The sequence below is a fragment of the Coregonus lavaretus genome (genome assembly GCF_964263955.1).
Source record: "Coregonus lavaretus genome assembly, chromosome: 12".
Classification (NCBI taxonomy): Eukaryota; Metazoa; Chordata; class Actinopteri; order Salmoniformes; family Salmonidae; genus Coregonus; species Coregonus lavaretus.
The window spans coordinates 46532608-46554317 of NC_139999.1; the positions used below are offsets into that span (position 1 = coordinate 46532608).

The following is a 21710-nucleotide window of genomic DNA, read 5'->3' on the forward strand; positions in this document are numbered from 1 at the left end:
TATTTGTGAATTAAATTAACTGACAATGTATTTGAAGTCTAGCTCATCTATGAAATTGAGCCTATATCACATTGGTTTAAAGTGGTCCTCTTAATGCGTGAAATAGAGATAGACTACACTCGTGCCTGTGCGTCGGATGCTGCTGAGACTAGTGCAGAGTGGGCGAGTGAGCGACTCTGCGGTATTTTGGCAGGAGCATCAATCATAGGCTAGTCCACACTTGTTTACGGTCGAAATCAGCAGGAGACCCGAAATAACGTCGAAAGGCGATTGGACATTAACGTTTTGGGATCTTAGTTCACATTTTTCCTAACCCGTTTTCAAGATTTTTAATGGAAAATGGCGATATGCACTCCGTCTTGCAGCATTGTCTGCTTGGTATCGTTCCAGATTATCTTGATTTTCAATGTACAGTGGCCTGGCGCGGATGGTCTCACGTTCCCCCAGCAATACACGTAAGTATTCTATATCACTGGCTGCTCAGCTGTCACACACAACATGCGTATTTTGAGGTCCGGCATTTGAATGCCACGTTGGGTGACGGTCATTGTGCTGGTGTACCACCTCTGGTTTCCTTTCTTCAAATTAGGTTACTCACATTGTATTTCTGACGTGAACATATTTCTCGCTATGCTGCGACTGCTCTGGCAAACGAGGAACGGGCAATAAAACAGCCAATATAGGATGTTTAAGGGATGTGGACCGTTGCTTTCTGTCATATCACAATACATGAAGGAATCACATACAAACACGGTACTATTTACTATTCACCAATTACCATTTACCATTGACTACATGTATCATTTACCATTTAGTCTAACAGTTAAGAGCGTTGGGCCGTTAACTGAAAGGTTGCTGGTTCGAACTCCCGAGCTGACTAGGTGAAAAATCTGTCCATGTGCCCTTGAGCAAGGCACGTAACCCTAATTGCTCCTTTAAATCGCTCTGTATAAGAACGTCTGCTAAATGACTAAAATGTAAATGTATTAGAATTATTATTTTTGTCATATCATTGGCACAAACAATACTGTTTGCTTGCCACCCAGTATCTGTCAACAGTCTGGTTGGCAAGAGCAGGCTGCTTGCCACCTAATTGATGGTTGTTGTGTTCATATGAGGCTCAATGAGAGTTTCGTCGTCACAACATCTCTGTGTGTCTCATGATGTCAATGCAGTGCTGGCTGCTGTCTTTGATCAAAGTGGGCAGCATCACTATTTTTTGTTTCCTTCCAGACAGTCACAGTCCTGAGGGAATATAGTGGAGGACATGGTAGTATATAGCCATGATCCACTACTTCTACTGCTGTAAAATCTTTAGCTTTTGTTTGGGATTCAAGCACGTTGAATCAGAATGACACAACAACATTATGTGGACATGCTTTTATTTGGGATGTAGGTCTAGTTAGGTAGCCTATGAGGTGTGTGGTTTTGTTTGGTACTTTGTACAGAACGACATACATATCAATCAATCAAATGTATTTATAAAGATCTTTTTACATCAGCAGATGTCACAAAGTGCTATACAGAAACCCAGCCGAAAACCCCAAACTGCAAGCAATGCAGATGTATCAAACCATCAACATATCTTGATGGTTTGCCGACAACTTGATGGGATTGCATTTTCTATAGGAGACATGATGGTTGTGTGTGCAGGGATACAGAACACTGTTGTTCAATACATTTAATAAACCGTTTTTATTGCACAAACAACATACATTCTAGTGTAGTCTACTGTCTCAACGGAGTCACTCACTCCAGTCCTCTCTTTGAAAGACTTTAAAATTGATCAAGGGTTTCAGAGGAGTGCTGATCTAGGATCAGGTTCCCCCTGTCCATATAATCTTATTCATTGTGATCTAAAAGGCAAAACTGATCCTAAATCAGCACTCCTACTCTGAGAAGCTTGAGACATATGGCCCTTCCTTATGTGGCTTCTGGGACTACGACCACCAGATCTGGAATGTAATCTGGGGCTAAAGCATGTCTTACTTTAAAAATGGATCAATAGAATGAATCAATAAAAACCTCTATAGCCATTAGCCCAAATAGACAATCTCTGTGCCCTAATTAGTCTGTGAGAGGAGATTAAACACTAGCCGGAAACAAGACAGGTAACTGTGACTTAAAGGAAGTAAGTAGCCTACAGTTGTAATGCTTGGCTTACTCTGGCAGTTACAGTGAGCCCGACAGTAATAATGCCATTCTAGCTATGATTGAAGCTGATTTTAATAAGCCTGCGTTCAAAATTCATGTTCAAAATTATCCTCAATCTGTCCATAGTGGAATAGTCATCACATTGTGACCTACTTTTAATCATCCTCTTCCCAGCTCTTCTTCTCCAACCTTTAACCCTTTCACTCGTAAGCACAGCTGGCACTTAACTTGAGACCACAGCTTTCCGGGCCTTTCTCCAGACTGCAGTCAGGCAGGCAGGCTCTCACCAGATGGGGCTGGGATCTTTGGGACAGTAGAAGGAAACTCTGGGCCAATGACAGCTGGAGTTACTGGGAGTGGTTTGTTGTGTATCAATGAGAGCAAGGGTCTTTGGAGCAGCAGGGGAGGTGTGTGTGTAGGGGGGAGTGGAGTGTGTGTGGGGGGGTTATTGTGGGGGGTACATAAGGCTGCCCTCTCCTTCCCTCTGGTTATCTGCTGAGTGAGTGCATTGAATCAGCACCACTTCCCTCAGCCCTGGGTCTCTTCATGTAAGCTAAATGAAGCAGAATCGCTACACTGAAGAACAGCAGCTCCGTCCAATTAAGAATTAATACTGCAGCAGTCAGGGTTTATCCCTTTTCTCCATCCCTCACAGCCCCCATCCCTCCCTCCCCTCCGTCTCTTTCTCACACTCGCTCTTCCTCAGAATCTCTCTCTCCTGCCTCTTCCCGTCTCGTTCACCCCAACCTCTCTGTATATCTCATCCACTCCAACTTTCTCTCATTCCTTCTCTCCTTCCCTCTCTCTTTGGAGGTGAATATGGGTCACAGCGGGCCGTGTAGTGCTACTTTCTCTCTCTCTCTCTCTCTCCAGTCCCTGGGTGTGTATGTATGGTAGGTAACAGAGGAGAGACAGGAGCATGGCAGGCAGAAGCTAGCTCCTTAACACACAGTTCTCTGATGTCCCAGGGGGGCCCAGGAGGAGGGGAAATGGAGCGCACTAAGAAAAGCTAGGATCGGGCTTCAGCTGCTCTGAGTCACACAAGCTGCAGCATCCCAAATGGCACCCTATTCCCTATTTAGTGCACTACTTTTGTAGTGCACTATAATGGGTCCTGGTCAAAACTAGTGCACTATAAAGGGAGAAGGGTGTCATTTAGGATGTGCCACAGTCAGAGACAGGGCTTCTGCTCTGCTCTGTTCTGCAGTTCTGTGGGCACTAGCAGTAGTCATGTAACCAGGCCTGTTTAGTCATGCACTATCATATACTAAAGGCATTTATTACCACCCTACTCTTCCTTTAAAAAATGACAATCTTTAGTCATATTATATCAGATATTATGTCTGTCTGTGTTCGTCAACAGACAGGGGGTGCTCTGCAGTTCTGAGTGTAACAGTCATGAAACAAAGCCTGTTTAGTCACACACACTCATTTATTGCCACCTCTCCTTTAAAACAATACCATCTTTGGTCATATCATGTCTGTCGTTCTGTGTCCAGCATCTCTTGCATAATCATCACACAGTAGCCTAATTTGCATCAGACAGGACTACGGCTATTTTTAAATCATTAATGAGTCTGTTAGTCATTTATAGTGCTTCGATGTGTCATCCAGCAGCCAACGTCTGGTAGTGGAATGCATTGTCTTTCTACAGTATCTGTCTGCATCGGCTCTTCTCTCAGCTAGCTGTACTGGTGTCGGTTACATTGTGACTGGCTGTGTTGTGGCTCAATAGCCGATGATTCACGAGAATGTTTATAATGTAGGCTAGTTGTTACAGTTGTTACCCGCTTGATTCTTGTGCTGCTGGTCATTACTCATCTGATACTTGCTACCTACATTGTGTGCCTATATATAGCCCTTGGCTTGATTTCACAGAGTGTTCAAGTATGGATAACTGCATAGACTGTGTTCTTAATGCAATGTCTGTTTATAATACCCTTGGCAGAGTCTAGGCCTATATATCTTGATGTGTTAGTGACCTACTATATCTACTGTTTAGCATCGGAGTGATGAACCCTCTTTTGGAACACTGTAACTGAAGATTGTTCCAGAAGTGTATTTGCTGTGATTGTTGAGTGTAGCATAAGGCAATGGACTACAATAGTAAGAATAATGTGTCCTTCGATTGACTTGCTCCACCATTTTAGATGTGCTTGCTTTACTGCAGCATTTCTCAGGCCTGATGAAGCAACAAAATATGGCCCTCATATTTTACTTGCTGAATGGGCTCATCAATGATTAATGCTCCCTAAAGTACTTGAGTCGAGCATTGGGGCTTTGCTTTTTTTTTTTGTGTGGAGTCAGGTGGTTGAATGTGCTTCTACTTATGGGTTTGTTGCAGGAGAGAATCTAACCCCACCAAGGGAGTGAGAGGAAACTGATGTTCTTGGCTCGGAACCACCACTGTTACTCTGAGAGTTCCTTTGCTTCGACTCAGAATATCTTGTAGATACAGTTCCACTTTTGACCAAGTCTGCATCCCAAATGGCACCCTATTCCCGAAGTAGTGCATTTATTTTGACCAGGGCCCGTAGCCTCCACTTTCTCTCTTTATCATTGTTAGAGTGGTGTCGTCATTTCCATGTGTTAGGAGGGGAATGTGAACTGTTAAAGCTAATTATGGGGATCACAAGCAAGGTCCTGGTCATAACACACTCCTATTGTCTCAGTTTGGATGGGGTTAAATTGCAGATGTACTGGTATTGGTTAAAGTAATACCTCACCTCCATATTGTGTGTCCACAGAATAATGCACTGGGCCAGGCGCATCGAGCAGGAGATCGACAGAGTCTTCCAGCACATCAGTGGAGCCCAGCAGCTAAAGGGGGTGAGTGCTTGCCTAACCACTCTTCCCCAGGCTAGAAGCTATCGCATATAATGGTTCAACAGTGAGAGAGACGGCTTGTCAATCTGTGTGTTTGTCCTGCATTTTCTCATTGGATCACATTGTAACCTATATTTTGAACTCATTGCTCCTGATTGTCAAGTCTCAGAATATGTGTGTCTGAGTTGCCCTCTGTGTACTGTAAGATATATATGTGGGTGTGTCTTCTGTACTGAGAGAGTTGTGAGTGTGCACGTGTGGGTGTGCGCGTGTCTATGTATGTGTGTGTGCCTGTGACCGTGACCATACTATGACAGGTGACTGAACAATACAACATCCTTTAACATATACTGTACAGTAGCCGAATCGTAAAACTTGAATCAGCTGTAGTGGGCCACTGGGTCCTATACATGGTGAGGGATGCATGTCCTCGATGCTGTGAGTGAGCGATGACTGATGGTCGTGGCTCGTGTCCTCTGTGTTCCTCTGTGTTGGTGTCAGAGAAGAACAGATGGTCTGGCAGCCTGCAGTAAATCCTCGATGGGAGCCATGCACCTTTTCCTCATTCATTTACCCATAATCCTGCCCAGTGTCTGAAACAGCCTGGGAGCGAATGTTCCACAGCCTGGCGCTACACAGTGTAGGCCTCAGGAGAATCCTGTGCTCATTTGAAAAAGGCACATAAATTGAACTGAACCTTTATCTATCTGTGGTTTCTACCCAAACTTGAGTTTCTACTCAATTGCGAGTAGAATGCCGCTGGAGGGAATAGCTGCTGTTTTACAGGCTCCTGACCAATTGTGCTATTTTGTCTGTCTTTTTTGTACAACATGTTTCCGCCATCGCTTCCTATGTCCAAAAAGAGCTTCTGGACATTAGAACAGCAATCACTAACCTCGATTTGGATGAGGATTTCTACTTCAATGAGTTGGCAGCGAAGGACTTACTGCTCATTCCGGACCAGGCCCAAATCCCCGACATACAGAGAAGGAAGAGGCGGCGTTATAGAGGCCGACATGCGGGATATCTGACGAGACTACTTTGGCAAGTGGTTAGACCGCCTCTACCCTCTGTTCTATTGGCCAACGTGCAATCACGGGAGAATAAGCTGGACGAGCTCCGTTCAAAACGATCCTATCAACGGGACCTGAAGAACTGTAATATTATATGCTTCTCGTAGTCATGACTGAACAAGGACATGGATAATATACAGTTAGTTGGGTTTTCTGTGCATCGGCAAGACAGAACATCAGCGTCTGGTAAGCTCAGGGGGGAGGGGTGTGTCTCTTTCTTAACAACACCTGGAAGTCTCTAGGTTCTGCTCGCCTGAGTTAGAATACCTCATGATAAGCTGTAGACCATACTATTTTACCAAGAGATTTTTCATCTATATTTTTAGTAGCTGTCTATTTACCACCACAAACCGATGCTGGCACTAAGACCGCACTCAACTAGCTGTATAGGGCCATAAGCAAACAAGAAAATGCTCATCCAGAGGCAGCACTCCTAGTGGCCAGTGATTTTAATGCAGGAAAACTGACCTCATTTCTACCAGCATGTCACCTGTGCAACTAGGGTAAAAACAACTCTGGATCACCTTTACTCCACACACAGAGACTCATACAAAGATGCATACAGTCTGTAATACCTACATGTTTCAAGCAGACCACCATAGTCCCTGTGCCCAAGAAAGCCAAGGTAACCAGCCTAAATGACTACCGCCCCGTAGCACTCACATCTGTAGCCATGAAATGCTTTAAATGGCTGGTCACAATCTCTATTGCACTCCACACTGCCCTTTCCCACCTGGATAAAAAGAACACCTACGTGAGAATGCTGTACATTGACAACAGCTCAGTGTTCACCACCATAGTGCCCTCCAAGCTCATCACTAAGCTAAGGACCCTGGGACTGAACACCTCCCTCTGCAACTGGATCCTGGACTTCCTGACGGGTAGCCCGCAGGTGGTGAGGATAGGCAACAACACATCCGCCACGCTCTCCAAACAGGTCAGGGACAAAGTTGTGGAGAAGTACAGATCAGGGTTGGGTTATACAAAAATATCTGAAACTTTGAACATCCCACGGAGCACCATTAAATCCATTATTAAAAAATGGAAAGAATATGGCACCACAACAAACCTGCCAAGAGAGGGCCGCCCACCAAAACTCACGGACCAGGCAAGGAGGGCATTAATCAGAGCGGCAACAAAGAGACCAAAGATAACCCTGAAGGAGCTACAAAGCTCCACAATGGAGATTGGAGTATATGTCCATAGGACCACTTTAAAGAAAAAAATAAGCAAACACATTTGGTGTTCGCCAAAAGGCATGTGGGAGACTCCCCAAACATATGGAAGAAGGTAATCTGGTCAGATGAGACTGAAATTGAGCTTTTTGGCCATCAAGGAAAACTCTATGTCTGGCGCAAACCCAACACCTCTCATCACCCCGAGAACACCATCCCCACAGTGAAGCATGGTGGTGGCAGCATCATGCTGTGGGGATGTTTTTCATCGGCAGGGACTGGGAAACTGGTCAGAATTGAAGGAATGATGGATGGTGCTAAATACAGGGAAATTCTTGAGGGAAACCTGTTTCAGTCTTCCAGAGATTTGAGACTGGGACGGAGGTTCACCTTCCAGCAGGACAATGACCCTAAGCATACTGCTAAAGCAACACTCAAGGGGTTTAAGGGGAAACAGTTAAATGTCTTGGAATGGCCTAGTCAAAGCCCAGACCTCAATCCAATTGAGAATCTGTGGTATGACTTAAAGATTGCTGTACACCAGTGGAACCGATCCAACTCTGTCTTATTTCTTGTTAATATTTTGCATCTTCAAAGTGGTAGGCATGTTGTGTAAATCAAATGATACAAAATCAATTTTAATTCCAGGTTGTAAGGCATCTGTATGCCAATTAGGCTCTACACCCCTTGTAAATCGGATTAATGTGCTTAATTTTAAGAAGTTATTTGGCCACTTTAGTTGTGATACAAACCTTATTAAAACACATAGGCCTATGGGCTAGGCTACATGAGGTGTGCGACTATGATTAGAAAAAGTCGCAAAAAAAGGCATTGTTTCTTATGCTAGCCATCATTCACAAGTGATAATATATCATTCACAAGTGATAAGCTAATATTGTCACCCATCAGGCTATTCTTGATTTAATCTTGTCTTTACATATAGTAAATAATATATGTGTGAAATTTGTTTTGATTTAGAATGGACCATTATCATGCACCTGTATCGAAACAGGCAGCGGGAAAAAATATATGTCATCTATGCACTTAATTAGAGAATGGAGGACGCATTTCCCGTGGTTTATTTTCATGCCAGCCAGGTAGGCTATACTCCTGTTGTAAATATAAGCAACAACAGTCCATTATTACTTTAAGACTTGAAGATCAGTTAATCCGGAAAATGTCAAGAACTTTGAAAGTTTCTTCAAGTGCAGTCGCAAAAACCATCAAGCGCTATGATGAAACTGGCTCTCAGGAGTACCGCCACAGGAAAGGAAGACCCAGAGTTACTTCTGCTGCAGAGGGTAAGTTCATTAAAGTCAATATCAACTGTTCAGAGGAGACTGCGTGAATCAGGCCTTCATGGTCGAATTGCTGTAAAGAAACCACTACTAAAGGACACCAATAAGAAGAAGAGACTTGCTTGGGCCAAGAAACATGAGCAATGGACATTAGACCGGTGGAAATCTGTCCTTTGGTCTGATGAGTGCAAATTTGAGATTTTTGGTTCCAACCGCTGTGTCTTTGTGAGACGTAGAGTAGGTGAACGGATGATCTCCGCATGTGTGGTTCCCACCGTGAAGCATGGTGGAGGTGTGGGGGTGCTTTGCTGGTGACACTGTCAGTGATTTATTTAGAATTCAAGGCACACTTAACCAGCATGGCTACCACAGCATTCTGCAGCGAAACGCCATCCCATCTGGTTTGGGCATAGTGGGACTATCATTTGTTTTTCAACAGGACAATGACCGAAAACACACCACCAGGCTGTGTAAGGGCTATTTGACCAAGAAGGAGAGAGATGGAGTTCTGCATCAGATGACCTGGCCTCAACAATCACCCGACCTCAACCCAATTGAAATGGTTTGGGATTAGTTGGACCGCAGAGTGAAGGAAAAGAATCCAACAACAGCTCAGCAAATGTGGGAACTCCTTCAAGACTGTTGGAAAAGCATTCCTCATGAAGCTGGTTGAGAGAATGCCGAGAGTGTGCAAAGCTGTTATCAAGGCAAAGCGTGGCTACATTTAAGAATCTAAAATGTAAAATATATTTTGATTTGTTTAACACTTTTATGGTTACTACGTGATTCCATATGTGTTATTTCATAGTTGTGATGTCTTCACTATTATTGTACAATGTAGAAAATAGTACAAATAAAGAAAAACCCTTGAATGAGTAGGTGTGTCCAAACTTTTGACTGGTACTGTATATATATTATACAGTGCCTTCAGTAAGTATTCACACACCTTGACTTTTTCCACATTTTGTTGTGTTACAGCCTGAATCTAAAATTAGTGAACACCAAGACGCTCAATCTGTTTTCAACTTTGTAATTTCAATAACCTAATTTTAATAAAAACCTTGAACCCACCTGTCCCTGACTTTTCCTAAATATGTGTATTTTACACTCTATCAGTACTTTCAGACAAATATCATAAAATACTAAAATGTTCTGAGCATTTCATCCTCAAAGCGCCATGACGGTCAAAATGACAGTGTGCATATTTAACAGTAGAATAGCCGGGCCTCGAGGAGTACCAATAGCCACCAGTCTAATAAATCAATTTAACTAGGACAGCCTGGCCTCATTGAACCACCCTTTTGTGCCAATGTGATTTGGTTGTGTTTATGAAGGTGTTCGGTAACATTACAATACTAAATGTAAATATTTGAAAAAACGTAATATTTTCATTAGTTTATGTAACTGTAGGCTATACAGTGTATGTAAAAACAAAAAAAACACCAAAAACTGAATTTCAAGTGTAAAATCTATTTTATTCATGGAGGGCCTTTGTTACAACTATTAAATAAAAAGCATGTGCATTGAAACACAGTAAAAGCTACTTTTTATAACGACAAAACAAATGAAAATACCCAAGCTGCAAGACACACAGTCAATGAAGAAAATATCAGAAAATATCATTAGCCTAAATATCAGTATAGGTGCCAAGCGTGCTTGTGAATAGTGAAAATCAGCACAAAAGCAATAATGGCATTATATAATGAATATAAGTGTCGATATGACAGTGGTCAAAAATAGTATATTATTGTCAGTTATTGGACACATTATTTGTGGCCTCGCTCATGCTTACAGTATGGTGTGCATCTTCACGCAACAGTTGGATCTCATTTAGCTGTTATCCCTTGTCCTAACAGTCACCACAAATCTTCAACACTTTCACTTGATTGCAACACTTCCCACAAACAAGTCGCTTGGAGCTGAAACAGGTGTCGTGGGTTCTGCCCACCTTGCAGCTTCTCCTCCCCGGAGCTGTGCGCAATTTGGCTCGAGCAATGGCTCGCGTTCAATCTTTGCTGCTCTCTTGGCCCTCATATGTCTCTCACGTAGCCCGTGTGCCAGACTCATGATGAAGTCTCTCCTGCTCATGGGTGTTGTTCATGCACTGCTTGAACAACACGTGTGCGTTGAAAGCAGCCAAGTCAAGCATGTTGTAGAACACAGCAACAGGCCAGCGCCTAGTTCCTCCTTTCACCTAGTACAGCCATGCCATCTGATCCAAAACAATATCCGACACTCGCTCACCTGCTGCCCGATATGGATCCTTTCCCAGATATGGAAAGCTGTTCAGGAAAAGTCTATTGAGACCCAGAGTCTCTTTTTCAAAGGAGACCTGGCCAAGAAGGCAGTAACAATCAATACATTACAGAATTAAAACATACAACAATACAATACAAAAATATGATCCAGCCTAAAAAAAGCATTTACACTCCTCTGTAACAGTCTCCCATCAAAATTGTAAATTAATTCAGTGGCATTAACATATCTAGATGAAGCATGGATTGTAGACTATTCCATGCCTCTGGTGCACAAGACGAGAATGCAGTCTTGCCTAATACTGTAAATGTCCTGGGGACTTTAAGTAGCAACCACCTAGCAGACTGGGTATGGTAACTGCTGGTGGTGAAGGAGACCAGACTACAGAGGTAGAGGGAGTTTACCCAAAGTGGCTTTGTAGATGAACACATACAAATGTAACTTTCTGTGCATATAAAGTGAGGTCCAACCCACCATTTGGTACAAGGTGCTATGGTGGGTGAGTGACTTGGCATTTGTAATAAAGCGCAAGGAAGCATGATAAACAGATTCCAGTTTCTGTAAGACAGAGGAGGCTGCATGCATATACAACAAGTCACCATAATCAATTACAGAGAGAATAGTGGCCTGAACAAGCTTCTTTCTAGCCTTAAGCGGGAAGCAAGCCTTATTACGAAAATAAAAACCCAATTTCAATTTAAGCCTCCTCACAAGATTATCCATATGAACTTTAAAGGACAGCTTGTCATCCAACCATATACCTAGGTATTTGTAGGGTGACACTTTTTCAATGGATAAGCCACCAGATGTGACAATGCTAACCTTCTCTGGCTGAGTGCGAGCTCTGGTAAAGGCCCGTTTGAGACCATAAAGGGAGGCCTGCAGTGACTGAAAAGCAGTCTGGAGCTCTTCAACAACCTGAACCAGAGAAGGAGTGCATGAATATACAGTGAGGGAAATAAGTATTTGACCCCTCTGCAAAACATGACTTAGTACTTGGTGGCAAAACCCTTGTTGGCAATCACAGAGGTCAGACGTTTCTTGTAATTTGCCACCAGGTTTGCACACATCTCAGGAGGGATTTTGTTCCACTCCTCTTTGCAGATCTTCTCCAAGTCATTAAGGTTTCGAGGCTGACGTTTGGCAACTCAAACCTTCAGCTCCCTCCACAGATTCTCGATGGGATTAAGGTCTGGAGACTGGCTAGGCCACTCCAGGACCTTAAAGTGCTTATTCTTGAGCCACTCCTTTGTTGCCTTGGCCGTGTGTTTTGGGTCATTGTCATGCTGGAATACCCATCCACAACCCATTTTCAATGCCCTGGCTGAGGGAGGTTCTCACCCAAGATTTGATGGTACATGGCCCCGTCCATCGTCCCTTTGATGCTGTGAAGTTGTCCTGTCCCCTTAGCAGAAAAACACCCCCAAAACATAATGTTTCCACCTCAATGTTTGATGGTGGGTATGGTGTTCTTGGGGTCATAGGCAGCATTCCTCCTCCTCCAAACACGGCGAGTTGAGTTGATGCCAAAGAGCTCGATTTTGGTCTCATCTGACCACAACACTTTCACCCAGTTCTCCTCTGAATCATTCAGATGTTCATTAGCAAACTTCAGACGGCCCTGTATATGTGCTTTCTTGAGCAGGGGGACCTTGCATGCGCTGCAGGATTTCAGTCCTTCATGGCGTAGTGTGTTACCAATTGTTTTCTTGGTGACTATGGTCCCAGCTGCCTTAAGGTCATTGACAATATCCTCCTGTGTAGTTCTGGGCTGATTCCTCACTGTTCTCATGATCATTGCAACTCCACTAGGTGAGATCTTGCATGGAGCCCCAGGCCGAGGGAGATTGACAGTTATTTTGTGTTTCTTCCATTTGCGAATAATCGCACCAACTGTTGTCACCTTCTCACCAAGTTGCTTGGCGATGGTCTTGTAGCCCATTCCAGGCTTGTGTAGGTCTACAATCTTGTCCCTGACATCCTTGGAGAGCTCTTTGGTCTTGGCCATGGTGGAGAGTTTGGAATCTGATTGATTGATTGCTTCTGTGGACAGGTGTCTTTTATACAGGTAACAAGCTGAGATTAGGAGCACTCCCTTTAAGAGTGTGCTCCTAATCTCAGCTCATTACCTGTATAAAAGACACCTGGGAGCCAGAAATCTTTCTGATTGAGAGGGGGTCAAATACTTATTTCCCTCATTAAAATGCAAATCAATTTATAACATTTTTGACATGCGTTTTTCTGGATTTTTTGTTTGTTATTCTGTCTCTCACTGTTCAAATAAACCTACCATTAAAATTATAGACTGATCATTTCTTTGTCAGTTGGCAAACGTACAAAATCAGCAGGGGATCCAATACTTTTTTCCCTCACTGTATGACTGTATCATCTGCATGTAGATGCAACTTTGCTGGTTGTAACCCAATTGAGAACACAGGAGCTAAAATGGAACCCTGGGGCACACCTCTATTAATCTCAACAAAGCTAGACTTGTGATTGTCAGCATATACACATTGTGTTCTGTCAGAAAGATAGTTCCTAAACCAATTTACTGCCCCTTCACTGAGACTAATGTTACTGAGTCTAGCTAGCAACAATTCATGGTCAACTGATTCAAATGCCTTTGATAAATCAATAAACAGTGTAGCACAATAATCAGAGATGTCATGATAAATGTTTTCCCCGACATCTGAGTCGTTTTCATTCAGATCTTATAGCAACGCTAACGCAGCATGTGCATCCATTTGTCTTGGTCTTGCCATTGTAAATTATGCGCGCTCTCACTGTGTATCCTACTCCAAGTAGGCCTAGAGTAGACTAATAAAACTGATTGGATTTGGTGGACTGATATAGGGTGCACCGTTTTGAGATTATAATTAGAATAGTTGAATACAATAGAATGGCCTGCCCTGTTCTTCATTCACAATTAGTGATTAGATAATTATGCATTGTTCGCTTCCCCTCACTCATCAACTCACCCATTCTCCCCTTTTCTCCCCATCGTACTAAACTTCATTTATTTCATCTGTTGTTATATGTGTGAAATTAGTTTCAGTATAGTTTAGGTTCAGTTTTAAGGCAATTATCGGGGTGATTATCAACCGGGCATGGCACATTCAAGTTTTGGAGAAGGAGCGGAGCAGGCCAGGGGAAATCAATCCAAAAATTACATGCCCTCCTAAAACTGGTTATAACTCCAGTTCTGTTTGTGAAATTAAGATTCTAACAATGACAGTGTGTTTTTTAAGACTTATTTAGGAAAAGTCAAGGACAAGGGGGACATGACTTAAAAAATGGCAGTAATTAAACATTTGAATTTGTTTTGAGATATTATGATGCTCTCTGACTTTCTAGTGTTAATATACACAATCACAAATAAATCTATTCATATTTCATTTAGGAAGGTCATAAAAAAACATGATACAAGGCAATTTATTTCAAAAGAACATAATATAACATGTTTTGAGTTGTATTTATCTGTGCTTAGTAGCCAAGGCTATGGCTGTGCCATGCCAATCTATGGCAGCACCATGCCAATGAAATCAAGTTGTTCATTTAGCAGACATCACAGGCCCTGCCCTACCACAGTCAACACACATATTGTTTTCAGTCTTTGTTTCCATTGAACATGCCATACAAATAAAGGCATTATATACACTACCGTTCAAAAGTTTGGGGTCACTTAGACATTTCCTTGTTTTCGAAAGAAAAACAATTTCTTTGTCCATTAAAATAACTTAAATACAGTATAGACATTGTTAATGTTGTAAATGGCTATTGTAGCTGGAAACGGCTGATTTTAAATGGAATATCTACATAGGCGTACAGAGGCCCATTATCAGCAACCATCAGTCCTGTGTTCCAATGGCACGTTGTGTTTGCTAATACAAGTTTATCATTTTAAAAGGCTAATTGATCATTAGAAAACCCTTTTGCAATTATGTTAGCACAGCTGAAAACTGTTGTGCTGATTAAAGAAGCAATACAACTGGCCTTCTTGAGACTAGTTGAGAATCTGGAGCATCAGCGATTGTGGGTTCGATTACAGGCTCAGAATGGCCAGAAACAAATAACTTTCTTCTGAAACTCGTCAGTCTATTCTTGTTCTGAGAAATGAAGGCTATTCCATGCGAGAAATTGCCAAGAAACTGAAGATCTCGTACAACGCTGTGTACTACTCCCTTCACAGAACAGCGCAAACTGGCTCTAACCAGAATAGAAAGAGGAGTGGGAGGCCCCGGTGCACAACTGAGCAAGAGGACAAATACATTAGTGTCTAGTTTGAGAAACAGACGCCTCACAGGTCCTCAACTGGCAGCTTCATTAAATAGTACCCGCATAACACCAGTCTCAACGTCAACAGTGAAGAGGCGACTCCGGGATGCTGACCTTCTAGGCAGAGTTGCAAAGAAAAAGCCATATTTCAGACTGGCCAATAAAAAGAAAAGATTAAGATGGGCAAAAGAACACAGACACTGGACTTTTTCTTTGCAACTCTGCCTAGAAGGTCAGCATCCCGGAGTCGCTTGTGTATAGAGTGCCTTTGTCCTCCATTCTTTTTGATGACACATACACTACATGACCAAAAGTATGTGGAAATCTGCTCGTCGAACATCTCTTTCAAAAATAAAGGGCATTAATATGGAGTTGGTCCCCCCTTTGCTGCTATAACAGCCTACACTCTTCTGGGAAGGCTTTCCACTAGATGTTGGAACATTGCTGCGGAGACTTGCTTCCAATCAGCCACAAGAGCATTAGTAAGGTTGGGCACTGATGTTGGGCGATTAGGCCTGGCTAGCAGTCGGCGTTCCAATTCATACCAAATGTGTTCGATGGGGTTGAGGTCAGGGATCTGTGCAGGCCAGTCAAGTTCTTCCACACCGATCTTGACAAACCATTTCTGTATAGACCTCGCTTTGTGCACGGGGGCATTGTCATGCTGAAACAGGAAGAGGCCTTCCCCAAACTGTTGCCACAAAGTTGGAAGCACAGAATTGTCTAGAATGTCATTGTATGCTGTAGCGTTAAGATTTCCCTTCACTGGAACTAAGGGGCCTTGCTCGAACCATGAAAAACAGCCCCAGACCATTATTCTTTACAGTTGATACTATGCCTTTGGGCCGGTAGCGTTCTCCTGGCATCCGCCAATCCCAGATTAGTTTTTCTTCGTCGGACTGCCAGATGGTGAAGCGTGATTCATCACTCCAGAGAATGCGTTTCCACTGCTCCAGAGTCCAATGGTGGCGAGCTTTACACCACTCCAGCCAACGCTTGGCATTGCGCATGGTGATCTTAGGCTTGTGTGCGGTTTTTCGGCTATCCAAACCCATTTCATTAAGCTCCCGACGAACAGTTCTTGTGGTGACATTGCTTCCAGAGGCAGTTTGGAACTTGGTAGTGAGTTTTGCAACCAAGGACAGACGATTTTTACGCGCTACGCACTTCAGCACTCGGCGGTCCCGTTCTATGAGCTTGTGTGGCCAGCCTACCACTTCGCGGCAGAGCCGTTGTTGCTCCTAGACGTTTCCACTTCACAATAACAGCACTTACAGTTGACCAAGGCAGCTCTAGCAGGGTAGAAATTTGATGAACTGACTTGTTGGAAAGGTGGCATCCTATGACAGTGCCACGTTGAAAGTCACTGAGCTCTTCAGTACAGGTCATTCTACTGCCAATGTTTGTCCACATATTTTTGCCATGTAGTGTATTTTACAGTAAGAATATAATGGAATATCCCAAATGGCTATTGCTGATTGTCACCAGTAGCCTACACATGAGGAATGCATGGAGCAATGGTTATTCTAGGAAAAAGTAATATTTGGTAACAGAGACCATTCCTTTAATTTGTACAGTTGTTTGGCAAAAATAGTTTAATTAGAAACGTTGGAATCTGCTCTTTCTGATAGGGTATAGTAATCAAAACATCTGGCCTGCATGGACCTCTGTAGGGTGAAATGGAGGAAGTGCTATTTGGTGAGCTCCTTACTTCTTTGTCAATGCAGACTGTCAATGCATCAGTCTCCTCTCTATTCGAAAATGTATAATAATCAGACTATTGTCAATTTAATGGTGTCTTTAGGCCACATCTGTTATTAATATTATATTTGTGAAATTAGTTTCAAAATAGTTTAGGTGAAGTTTGGTCGGGCAGCTGTTTTCTTACAGTCAGAAAATACATTATCATCTTATTTGAGTATTTACAGTGAATGTGCTTCTGGATCAATCAATACATTTTCTGACTGATTACAATTAGCATTTGGTGTTCTGAGGTTTCTTATTATCTATTTTAACATAATAAATGTATTCATTTAGCAATTTATTATTTACTATAGAATATTTATACAATTGAAATATCAACGGTCAGAATGACCATCATGGCTATTCTAGTAGTTATGGAATTCCGGCGCTCTGAGTGTTAAATATATTTTTGGGTCACTGGCCTACACACAATACCCCATCATGTCAAAGTGGAATTATGTTTTTATTTTTTATTTTAACAAATTAATTTAAAATAAAAAGCTGAAATCTTCAGTCAATAATTATTCAACCCTTTTGTTATGGCAAGCCTAAATAAGTTCAGGAGTAAAAATGTGCTTAACAAGTCACATAATTAAGTTGCATGGACTCACTCTGTGTGCAATAATAGTGTTTAACATGATTTTTTAATGACTACCTCATCTCTGTACCCCACACATACAAGTATCAGTAAGGTCCCTCAGTCGAGCAGTGAATTTCAAACACAGATTCAACCACAAAGATCAGGGAGGTTATCCAATGTTTCGCAAAGAAGGGCACCTAAATTCAAAAAGCAGACATTGAATATCCCTTTGAACATGGTAAAGATATTATTTACACTTTGGATGGTGTATCAATACACCCAGTCACTACAAAGATACAGGTGTCCTTCCTAAATCAGTTGCTGGAGAGGAAGGAAACTGCTCAGGGATTTCACCATGAGACCAATGGTGACTCTAAAACAGTTACAGAGTTGAATGGCTGTGATAGGAGAAAACTGAGAATGGATCAACAACATTGTAGTTACTCGACAGAGTGAAAAGAAGGAAGCCTGTACATTATAAAAAATATTCCAAAACATGCATCCTGTTTGCAACAAGGGGCTAAAGTAATACTGCAACAAATGTGGCAAAGCAATTCACTTTTTGTCCTGAAAACAAAGTGTTATGTTTGGGGCAAATCCAATACCACTCTCCAGATATTCAAGCATAGTGGTGGCTGCATCATGTTATGGGTATGCTTGTAATCATTAAGGAATGGGGAGTTTTTCAGGATAATAAAGAAACTAAATGAAACTAAGCACAGGCAAAATCCTAGAGGAAAACCTGGTTCAGTCTGCTTTCCACCAGACACTGGGAGATGAATTCACCTTTCAGCAGGATAATAACCTAAAACACAAGGCCAAATCTACACTGCAGTTGCTTTCCAAGAAGACAGTGAATGCTCCTGAGTGGACGAGTTACAGTTTTGACTTTAATCTGCTTGAAAATCTGTGGCAAGATTTTAAAATGGTTGTCTAGCAATGATGAAAAAGAAAAGGAAAGCCGCACACTCTATGAGCTCAGATGCAATAATTTAATATCCTAATAACCAATGTTTCGACAGACAAGCTGTCTTCATCAGGGTATGTCTAGCAATGATGAACACCCAATTTGACAGAGCTTGATGAATTTTGAAAAGAATAATGGGCAAATATTGTGCAATCCAGGTGCTAAGCTCTTGAAACATACCCAGATAGACTCACAGCTGTAATCGCTGCCAAAGGTGATTCTAACATGTGTTGACTCACATACTGACCACACCCCTCGTGTTACGTGTGCGAGCATTGCAAAATAAATGTACACATAAATGTTATTCAATAATTTCATCCAAACTTCTCACGCGCGTCAACAAGTGTTTGGTGCGTAGCCAGGCGCTAAAATAGAACTTTGTTCTTTTTTTGACACAAATTAGCTAGCAACAGCAAGCTAGCTAGCTAAATGGCCATGAATGTTTCATGTGTTTCGACCTGTCCCCAAATTAATATAGTTGGTTCAAAGTTCGTTTTGATATTTCAACCTGCGTGTCCTGATCGCGTCTTGTGTGGATGGACAAAATCAACATGCGCGTGATGGGGCACACACGCACGTGACTGGTCTAGTCAGCATGTCTGGGGTGTGAATACTTATTTAAATGAGATATTTCTGTATTTCATTAAAAAAAGATTGCTAACATTTCAAAAAACATGTTTTCACATTGTTATTATGGGGTATTGTGTGCAGATGGGTGAGAACTATATATTTAATCAATTTTGAATTCAGGCTGTAACACAACAAAATGTGGAATAAGTCAAGGGGTATGAATACTTTCTGAAGGCACTGTATATTATCGAAAAGAGGCCATCTTAGGTTTCTAGCGAACCTCAGGTTTGCCAATCAACTGTAAAAAATTAGCACATAGGACCCATTGGAAATTAGCACTTTTTTTGCGAATAATAATTTCTACACGAGCGCATTCAGCACTGGTTTGTTTAGAAAAATATAATTTCTATGTTATTTGATTATATTCCAATACCTTCTGTGAGCTACCCGTTAGCCTATCCTTTATCACATTAATGGAAGGTGTGAAAAATGATAATAAGCTACTGTTTGTGTTTCCCTGGCTGAGTTGATGAGCTGATTTGGCCAGAGAGGAAGAGGCGAAACAAGAGGTTTAACTTGCCAAAATCTGTCCAAAATAAGCCCAATGCGTTTCAATGTGCTTATTTTAGACCAAGCTTGTTGCCTGCCTTCCCGCATTGAGACAACGACTTCCATTGTTAGGGTGGAGACATGAGCATCTCGTCATTTTATGCAGATCTCTGATTTGACCTATCAGTTGATTGACAGCTGATTGAACAATGATTTGGTCATTATCATTCAAGAATCTGGCACTTTGCCGCACCCATGTGTTGATGAAATTTGACTTCCGCTTTATCCCAACCCTGCCGAAAGACACACATAGCCTATATACAGGTTGAAGAGGTTGGAGTAGGGGCCTGCCACACTGGGCGCCCGTGGAGCAGTTGGCGTGGGGGGTTAAGTGTCTTGCTAAAGGGCAATGGCAGGTAATGGCATATAGAGGACCACAGTATGAGTCATAATACCCATAAAACCTAGCGGTCAAATAGGGAAATGTTCCAATCGTTTTTCCACCATTCATTTTTCTCATAGTGGATTTTAGAAACACTTAAAAGAAGAGCTGTGTAGGCTTACCCTGGTGTGACGTTTTGATAACCGTGTAAATCTCTTTCGGACAAGGTGACTTTTATCAATATATTTGCCTGTATTTACCCTCAACAAATGAAATGCTAATTAGCTGCTAATGTGGCTATCATAAAGAACTACAAATGCCATGATGACGATAATAATAATAAAGGTAAGCCTAGATGATCTGGACGAGACTGCGAAATCGAGGAAAGGGTAAGAATCTCTGGATAAACGATCTAATGTTAGCTAAATGTAGTAATGAAAAATTTGACACATTTATTTAAATGTACCTGTTAGCAAAGGTGACAGCTAGAGATTACGTGCAGGAGCTTGCAGGGATTTGTAGTCTTGCATGATGTCTACTTTGATGCTAATTAGCAGTTTTGAATCTGAGAGTACATTTTAAGTGTTTCTAAAATCCCCTATGGGAAAAATGATTGGAACCATTTCCCTGTTTCCCTGGCCTTCCTCTGACACCGCCTGGTACAGAGGTCCTGGATGGCAGGAAGCTTGGCCCCAGTGATGTACTGGGCCGTATGCACTACCCTCTGTAGTGCCTTGCGGTCAGAGGCCAAGCAGTTGCCATACCAGGCGGTGATGCAACCAGTCAGGATGCTCTCGATGGTGCAGCTGTATAACTTTTTGAGGATCTGAGGACCCATGCCAAATCTTTTCAGTCTCCTGAGGGGAATAGGCTTTGTCGTGGTGTGTTTGGACCATGATAGTTCGTTGGTGATGTGGACACCAAGGAACTTGAAGCTCTCAACCTGTTCCACTACAGCCTCGTCGATGAGAATGCGGGCGTGCTCAGTCCTCTTTTTTTCCTGTAGTCCACAATTATCTCCTTTGTCTTGGTCACGTTGAGGGGGAGGTTGTTATCCTGGCACCACACGGCCAGGTCTCTGACCTCCTCCCTATAGGCTGTCTCATCGTTGTCGGTGATCAGGCCTACCACTGTTGTGTCGTCGGCAAACTTAATGATGGTGTTGGAGTCGTGCCTGGCCATGCAGTCATGGGTGAACAGGGAGTACAGGAGGGGACAGAGCACGCACCCTGAGGGGCCCCCGTGTTGAGGATCAGCGTGGCAGATGTGTTGTTACCTACCCTTACCACCTGGGGGCGGCCCGTCAGGAAGTCCAGGATCCAGTTGCAGAGGGAGGTGTTTAGTCCCAGGATCCTTAGCTTAGTGATGAGCTTTGAGGGCACTATGGTGTTGAACGCTGAGCTGTAGTCAATGAATAGCATTCTCACGTAGGTGTTCCTCTTGTCCAGGTGGGAAAGGGCATTGTGGAGTGCAATAGAGATTGCATAATCTGTGGATCTGTTGGGGCGGTATGCAAATTGGAGTGGGTCTATTATTTCTGGGATAATGGTGTTGATGTGAGCCATGACCAGCCTTTCAAAGCACTTCATGGCTACAGACGTCAGTGCTACGGGTCGGTAGTCATTTTAGGCAGGTTATCTTAGTGTCCTTGGGCACGGGGACTATGGTGGTCTGCTTGAAACATGTTGGTATTACAGACTCAGTCAGGGACATGTTGAAAATGTCAGTGAAGACACTTGCCAGTTGGTCAGCACATGCTCGGAGTACACGTCCTGGTAATCCGTCTGGCCATCCGGCCTTGTAAATCTTGACCTGCTTAAAAGTCTTACTCACATCGGCTACGGAGAGCGTGATCACATAGT

At 42.6% G+C, this 21710-nt stretch overlaps 1 protein-coding gene across 1 annotated transcript in view; it reads left to right on the forward strand.

Moving 5' to 3' along the window:
* Positions 1-339: 339 nt before the first annotated feature.
* Positions 340-21710, forward strand: part of cacna2d2b (calcium channel, voltage-dependent, alpha 2/delta subunit 2b) — a gene marked incomplete at its 5' end in the record, with an annotated part of 104793 nt that continues 83422 nt past the window's right edge. Inside the window, 2 exons of the mRNA XM_084173246.1 lie at positions 340-455; positions 4902-4983. Coding sequence (XP_084029372.1) covers positions 340-455; positions 4902-4983 — 198 coding nt within the window. The remainder of the gene's footprint in view (positions 456-4901; positions 4984-21710) is intronic.